Source organism: Orbicella faveolata, unplaced genomic scaffold (assembly GCF_042242905.1).
Source record: "Orbicella faveolata isolate gen_17 unplaced genomic scaffold, um_ofav_v1 contig_24, whole genome shotgun sequence".
Taxonomy (NCBI): domain Eukaryota; kingdom Metazoa; phylum Cnidaria; class Anthozoa; order Scleractinia; family Merulinidae; genus Orbicella; species Orbicella faveolata.
Genome location: NW_028301552.1, coordinates 16,915,797 through 16,923,874, shown reverse-complemented (window position 1 = coordinate 16,923,874; position 8,078 = coordinate 16,915,797). Strand labels below are relative to the sequence as shown.

Below are 8,078 nucleotides of genomic sequence, written 5' to 3'. Positions count from 1 at the left end.
TTGTCTTATCCTACAGGCCGCATTATCCGCCCTTAAATATCCATCACCATCATCATCATCACTGTCGTCGTCATCGTCGTCGTCATCATCTTCATCCAACTGATCATCCATGAGTATACATATGTTGTGAAGAACTGTGTTTCTGCCAGAATCCCGTGTTGCAATCAGAGATGGCCCCCAAAAAAAGGAAAAAAGGGCCAATTTGACCCTTTCATTTCACAAAGCTTCAGGCTTAACACAGGCAGAGTATGTTAAAAGCCATCCCACAGTTTGAAATTGCAACTGATATGGTCAGCAGTGCATCTAACATTTCATCCTTGGCGACCAAAAATTCTGGTTTAGTCGCCATGATGGCGACTACATTTCGTGTTGACAATCAATAACGGTTATTTTCTCACAAATAATGTCCTTCTAGAAAACCATATCCAAAGATCTTTGCTCCTGAAACATTCAACATAAGAAAAGTCAGTCTATGCTTTTGCTTTGCTGTATTGATTCTCCTACATTGGAAAACTGACCATGTTTGAAATCGGCCTGTAATGCAGAGGACTTCCCAATGCCAAACGTTATCGCAGTTGATTGATAAGAATTCCCTGACCCTAACACCTCCACAGGACTATAGGAACACGCTTCTGAACGGGAATCGTTAGTCAAAAACGTGTATTTTGGTGTTGAATGTCCAGAGAAACTGTAACGACTTGGTCTTGTTTTAGGAATGATTCGAATAGAGACATTTAAGAAGTGGACATTTCAGTGTTTCATTTATGACGCGTGCCGCTGATCATGCATTCTGCAGTCGCGGTAAATATCAAGTTTCAAAAGCACATGGTCTGCTTTTGAGTTCGTTTTAGTGTGTTCGAAGTTCATTGTTAGTGTCGAGCAGGATTTCATTTCTTATTAGCGGAACAAGGCACGAAAAACTTGTAAGTATCGATCGGTTTTCATTTAGCTTTCTTATCCTTTGTGATTCAGTTGTTATTTTGGTTTACTTAGCGGATTTACGCATTTGATTTCAGTGAATCGTTGTTCATGTAATAAAAGACGTTTGCAGTTCAGCGCATCTCTAGTTTTACTTGTTGCCGCTTTCCTGTAGTGAACATTGGGTTCCTACATTATTCAAAGTTTTTCTATGGCGTCGCAAGATCACGAGATGCCAGATGGAGCGAAAGGTACGTCGCTCCGACAAGTTCAAGAGGAAATATCGTCGAGCGAAGATCCTCGCGTCGAAACAACAGCTAATTATGTTCCACCATCCGAAACTGCGGGTTTAGAAAGTAATCTTACCTCGAGGCAGAGGGTTCCGTCGAAAGTTATGGATTCGGAGGAAGTTCGAATCGAAAGAGCTATTGATTTAAAGGCAAAAAGAGCGGGACATTTGGGGTACATGAGAAGGAGGTTGAAATTTGTACAAGGACTTCTGTCTGAACATGCGAGCGAACACGAAGTGACGAAAGGTGTCGAAGATTACGAGCGTGCATTCCACAAGTTTGTAGACTCCCACGAAACCTACTTAAGTTTTGAAGATAATGAACGAATGAGAACTATGGCGAACGAAAGTTACGAGAATGAAAGAGTGCAAATTCCGCCTCGAGGTAGAGCTCAGCGCGTGGAAATACAAGGCTAAAAACAACACGAAAGGAAGGTCCAAGTCTGATCGCAAATCACATCGGTCGAGTAAAACCGGGAAGAGTTCCCGTACCAGTTCAAGTAGCGTAAGAGAGAAGCGAAGATTGCTTGAAGAAGCACGGCTGAAGGTGGAAGCACTTGAACAAAGACAGAGCCTGGAGCGCCGCTTGGAAGAGGAAGCTGAGTTTCAGAAGAGAGAGCTTGAAATCGCTAAGGAAAGGGAACGAAACAAGGCTGAGATGGCAAGGAAAATTGAAAGGATGCAGGTGGAAATGGAACTAAAGAAGGCTACTGTGGACCTCGAGATTGAGAAAGAGGAATTGCAGACCGAGCGCTCGGACGACGAAACTGTAAGTGAGATAATTCCACCATTAAATCCAGAGTTGATCCCTCACACACCACTAAGGCCTTTCAGTTTACCACAAGACACACACCTTATCCCGCAACCCCCATCTGATGTACAAGCAACCAGAACTAAGGCTTTGGAAGCTGAGCATGAGGTGTCGTCGGTATCGACGTTTTCTCAGAGTGACATGGATCCCCCATACGTACCACTTCCCAACCCTGCTTCTCAGCCGAAAGAGACCAGGCAAAAGTCTTCAGTAAGAGTAGATGTAGATGAATTCAAACCGTTTGTGACCAAGGATGAGAAGAGTTCGCCCACCGATAAATTTAAAAGTGAGCTTCAAACCCCTCAGCCAAGTCACACTCAGCTTGAGCAAGTGTTGTTACAAACACTTCAGCACCTTACACAGCAACCAGCCAGCCAAGTGCCACACCCCCCGTCAGTAGAACTTGCAGATAAAGCGCCATGGCAAGCAATCGCAGAGGCACTTAAACAAGGTCCCACTCTACCGAAAATTGAGTTGATGAAGTTTGGGGGAGACCCTTCCGAGTATGGAGAATTTGTTGCCAATTTCTGCGACCACATTGAGAGTCAGGTGCCCGATGATTCGCAAAGATTGACCCGTCTACTCGCGCAGTGTGTTGGAAAGGCGCGAGAGGCTATAAAAAGCTGCGTCAACCTTCCTACTGGTCAGAGGTATGGTGAAGCGTGGAAAACTCTGTCAAAGAATTTTGGACAGCCTCACATGGTGGCTGATGCACACATGAAAAGGTTAAGAGAATACAACCTTAGAAGAGTTGATGCCGCAAGTCTGATGGATTTTGCGAGAAAACTTGAAGATACCAAACGAGTGTTAACGAGTATGGGACCACTTTACGTAAGTCGCCTCGACAATGAAGATACGATTCTTATGCTGATGAAAAAGTTACCTGATGAGGGCTTGAAGCGGAAATGGACAGACGTTGCTGGAGACCTAATTTGTTCTAAGGGACAAGTTTACTTTTCTGATTTTGTGAATTTCATACAGAAACGAGCAGATCGCTTAAACAACCGTTTTGGCCAGGAACTGAAGTCGTCACTGCCTCAGCATGAAAAGGAAAGAAGACATGGAAACAAAGACAAACAAGATCTGCCATTTAAGGCTACAACCCTAGCTACCCAGAGCAGAGGAAACAGAAGGTCTGCTGGTACTGGCTTAGCCACCTTGAAGTGTTATCAATGTTCCGGACCGCATGCAATTTGGCAGTGTGAGACCTTTAAGAATGCATCTTACGAAGATCAGTCGCGAACTGTACGACAGAAGAAGCTGTGTGGAAGTTTCCTTTCGTATGGACACTTCTCAAGATCTTGTTCGAAGGGACTTTCTTGTCGGAAATCGGGTTGTGGAAAGAAGCACCATTTCCTTCTTCACCCGCCAGACCGCGGAGACTGACGACCGTGTAGTAGAACAAGAAAGTGCAAATCAGCAACCAGTCATTCGTGGCCAAAGTTCAGTTGGTAGAACAGCTGCGACACTCACTGAATCCAACCATCCCCCGGTTATCGAATCCAGTACCTTTGCCGTATCCAGAGATTCTGCTCCAAGGGAAGCCTCAACCAGCAGTCGACCGAGGGTCTGCTTCAAGGTCGTCCCAGTAAGAGTCAGTGGGCCAGGTGGGAACAAGCAGCTAACAACATACGCCTTCCTAGACAGCGGATCAGACACTACACTCTGCTTAGAAAGTCTTGTAGAAGAATTAAGCCTTGAACGTGAGCCTACTGATTTTACCCTTTCAACAGTCAATTATGAAGGGAAGGAACGTGGTCACCAAGCCCGCTTGGATATAGAAGCACTTGACGGGAAAACGAAGTTCACACTCGATCGGGTTCTGACAATGGAGAGCCTACCCATTGGAGAGAGACATTTCGCCAACAATAGAGAATTGACAAAATGGCCACACCTTGATGGCGTCAGTCTTCCCGAAATAGAAGGGCATCAAGTCTCCATCCTTATTGGCAGCGACCGACCGGATATTATCGATGATAATTCTGAAATCAGAAGAGGAGCTCGGGGCCAGCCCTATGCCGTAAATACTCCCTTAGGTTGGACGGTGTATGGCCCAATGGGTGAACCCAACAGCAATGGCATCCATGTCAATTTCGTAAGGAGTGATCATGAAGAGATGTTAAGTCAGCAATTGGAACGTTTGTACAATACCGAGTTCAAAGATACCCTTGTGGATGTTGAAGAGAGTTTGTCGTTGGAAGACCAAAGAGCGAAGCAGATTATGGATCAATCAGCAGTCCTTGTTAATGGACATTATCAGCTCAAGCTGCCATTCCGGCATAGTCCTCCCTGTTTACCTGATAGTCTACCAGTGGCAAAGAAGAGATTGTATTGGCTGAAAAAGAGAATGGAAAGAGACCCTGAGTTCCACAAGCAATATGCAAGCGTTATCCAGAAATACCAAGAAGAAGGATCTTCACGTCAAGTCCCTGATGAAGAAATTTCTTCCCTCAAACCCATTTGGTACCTACCGCATCACGCTGTTTGGCACCCGAGAAAACCTGAAGAGCCGAGAGTGGTATTCGATTGTGCCTGCAAGTCCAGCGGTGTCTCGTTGAACAATCAGTTGTTGCAGGGACCAGAGAACACAAGCTCACTTATAGGAGTCATTCTGCGATTCAGAGTTAACAGTGTAGCCGTGGCAGCTGACATTAAGCGGATGTTCCATCAGGTGTTTGGGAGCGGCTCATTCGCTCCGTTCAAAGGATTCTCCACGCCATGATTGGTGAGCACCTTGTCAATGAGCAGACCCTAACGACATTCCTGACAGAAGTCGAGAAGATCCTGAATAGTCGACCGATCACTCGTGTGTCTAGCGACCCCGACGATTTAGAGGCCTTGACCCCTAACCACATACTGCTGTTGCGCCCGAATCTGTGTTCAGCTCCTCGTAAATTGGAATACTCCGACAAGTTTCAAGCAAGATGGAAACATGTGCACATTTTGGCGAATGAGTTTTGGGCCCACTGGGTTAAAGAATATCTTCCCTTGTTGCAGGAACGCCAAAAGTGGCTGAAGCAGAGGCGAAACTTCAAGGTCGGAGACTTGGTCATCATGAAGGATGCAAACCTCTCCCGAGGACAGTGGCCCAAAGCGCTAGTTCAAGAGACCTTCCCAGATTCTGATGGTGTGGTGCGACAAGTTCTGGTGAAAAGTGCAAGAGGTGTCTTCAGGAGAGATATCCGCAAACTCTGCCTTCTGGAAGAGGAGCTATTGAAGTCCATTGAGGAGTCCATGGAGAAGAAAAAAAACCTGAACTTGTGCGATTAGTTATTGAACTGTCGATTGACCTTTTTCTTAAGATCCAGGAATTTGGAATCAATGACATTCTTTCTGTTATCAAACGAGTCAAATACCTAAAGACTACGAGAGTCTTTGGGGGGGAGCATGTAACGACTTGGTCTTGTTTTAGGAATGATTCGAATAGAGACATTTAAGAAGTGGACATTTCAGTGTTTCATTTATGACGCGTGCCGCTGATCATGCATTCTGCAGTCGCGGTAAATATCAAGTTTCAAAAGCACATGGTCTGCTTTTGAGTTCGTTTTAGTGTGTTCGAAGTTCATTGTTAGTGTCGAGCAGGATTTCATTTCTTATTAGCGGAACAAGGCACGAAAAACTTGTAAGTATCGATCGGTTTTCATTTAGCTTTCTTATCCTTTGTGATTCAGTTGTTATTTTGGTTTACTTAGCGGATTTACGCATTTGATTTCAGTGAATCGTTGTTCATGTAATAAAAGACGTTTGCAGTTCAGCGCATCTCTAGTTTTACTTGTTGCCGCTTTCCTGTAGTGAACATTGGGTTCCTACAGAAACCATGCCACAGATGTAATCAAATGTTCCTCTAGAAACTCTAAAATGTCTTTTCCAAAGGCTGTTAAGGGCTCTGTTGTTGAGCATTTCCTCTAGCCAAAGTTGTGGCCGAGGGTAAACCCAAACGCGACGGTTCCTTCTAACTCTTCGAGCTCTCAGAGCCTGTGCCAGAATCATTCTTCGACGATGCAGAAATTCCCTCAAGACCATATGGCGATAAAGGTTGATCCTTCTAGATCTTGCGACAAGTATTAAAATAACGATAAAAAATAAACCAGCAACACATTCATCAGCCATCTTGCTTCGAGTTTGCTTTTCCAGCAAAATTGTAAGCTGATATTTGACAAGTTGTCAGCCACGAATTTGGAACTGCTGTTAACAACTGCTCGTGGAACCGCAGGTTGTGACACCGTTGTTACACTGTTGTTAACCTAAGAGGTCAGAACAACATTGTAACAGCGCTGTCAAGTGCTAGTGGGACTCCGATCAATATCACATCCACTGTGTGTAATTAAACACATGTAATTAGATGCATTTTCATTTATTTGCTAACAAGGAGTTGTAAGGTGCATGGACACTGCCGGTAATGTGCGTGTAGTACACGCGCTTTACATGTGTGTAATATGCTGCAATCCCTTTGACCAGTACTCTATGGCAGTTCCAATGTTATATTCTGTATAGCAGTTCCAATTATATTCTGACTCTTCCTGATCCAAAAACAACAACTTCCAGCCTGCATTCCTTTTCATATTTAGCTGCTAAATTATTGAACTCTCTTCCGGACTCACTTAGAACCTCTACTTTTGCAGATGACTCTTTTCATTAGCAATGCAACTTGTCTCTAGTTTTATTATGTACATAGTTTAGCTCTTTCATTATTTTTAGCATACTTATTGTATAAGTATTGTATTTTCTTTTATTTATGTTTTCCAAGATATTAGCTTATTTTAGCTACCTAAAATTTATTAGAGAGTAAATAAAATATATGCATGTATGTTCTTTAACAAGGATCAGGTCATTCTGGAAAACTGATGCATAACAATATCACAGGCATTTCATGCATGCCATCATTGTACACTTCTTCACATTGACTTGACTACAAAACAAAGGTACTTTTGTGATCCTTATCATTGAAGTACCCAAAGAATGTCAAAGCAGTTATTCACCCCATAATGTCAGCATTTCATGAAGAAATCCACATCAAACTTGGGCCCTTTTAAGGATGTTTACAAAGCCTCATTCTAAGTCACCAAGATATTAGCTCCCTTAAAATTCCCATAGACAGGGGTCGCACTAACAGGTTCAAAGTTTACATTGGACGTAAATTCCGTCATTGTATGCTCACGACATGTGCAACCCTCCTATTGTGACCAAACATAACTATGGCCACGACACCTTAAGATCAAAGATACTGATGCCCTGCCCCAAAGCAGGGCATATCTTGCCTGATGACCTTAAGAAACTTTTTTTTCTTCTTGTCAATAAAACCTGAAATTATGCTGTGAATTAGATTTTGGAAAACAAGCACACCTCATGTACAGAGCCCTTGCTTCAAAATTTTCTAAATTGTCACAAATGTGAATCATTTGGGGGGTACGAGAGTACCTCAAGAGTATTCACAGTGAACCACTTTACATGTGCTCTCCTTTGTCTATTAAACCCAGTATATTAATTAATTCTAGTACTGTGCTGTGATCAAGGAGTCCTTAGGGCTATTACATCATACTATATATTGTGTTATCAGAAATGGATGGCCTCTCTTGTGCATCTGAAATGGCAAAAGGAAAGTATGGAGATAGAGATGCTGTCAAGGAACTTCAACTGGAGGAAGAGGAGCTGGTAGACTACAAGTAGTCCCTCTTTTGCTTTGTCCATCATGTGTGACATGAAAGAAAACCATGTGAAAAAAATAGCAAAGCGAATTCCTGGGGGCGAGAACCACGCAAAAGGAGGGACTACCGCCTAAGCCAGAGAGTTCGACATTTCACAGCCAAGTGATTTTTCAACATAAAGTTTTAATTTTATTACACGTATCCAACACAATTCCTTATCTCGACATCCTCTCATCATTGCTCTTTGTCAATAACCCTGGAGATGTCCTGAAAGAAATCGCTCTTCTCTTCAAGTAGTGAGGCAAAACCATGATGTGAGAATTATCTTTGTTAGTGTTTGTTAAGCAAAACTGAAGAAATTTCCACTAATAAGGAGCCAAAAAAAAGTCTAATCCCCTCAACAGAATTGTTCCTC

General features: G+C 43.2%; 1 protein-coding gene and 1 pseudogene across 1 annotated transcript; both read left to right on the top strand.

Annotated features, from left to right (window-relative positions):
• The first annotated feature begins 695 nt into the window (after positions 1-695).
• LOC110055332 (uncharacterized) lies at positions 696-4,740 on the top strand (annotated as a pseudogene).
• On the top strand, positions 4,737-5,288 carry LOC149110652 (uncharacterized). Its single transcript, XM_089292313.1, has one exon. The coding sequence runs from the start codon at positions 4,737-4,739 to the stop codon at positions 5,286-5,288; it is 552 nt and encodes a 183-aa protein (XP_089148439.1).
• Positions 5,289-8,078: the final 2,790 nt, after the last annotated feature.

What these genes read in the sequence shown, in the direction of transcription:
- LOC149110652 (XM_089292313.1), top strand. Translation starts at nt 4,737, where the DNA reads ATGATTGGTGAGCACCTTGTCAATGAGCAGACCCTAACGACATTCCTG.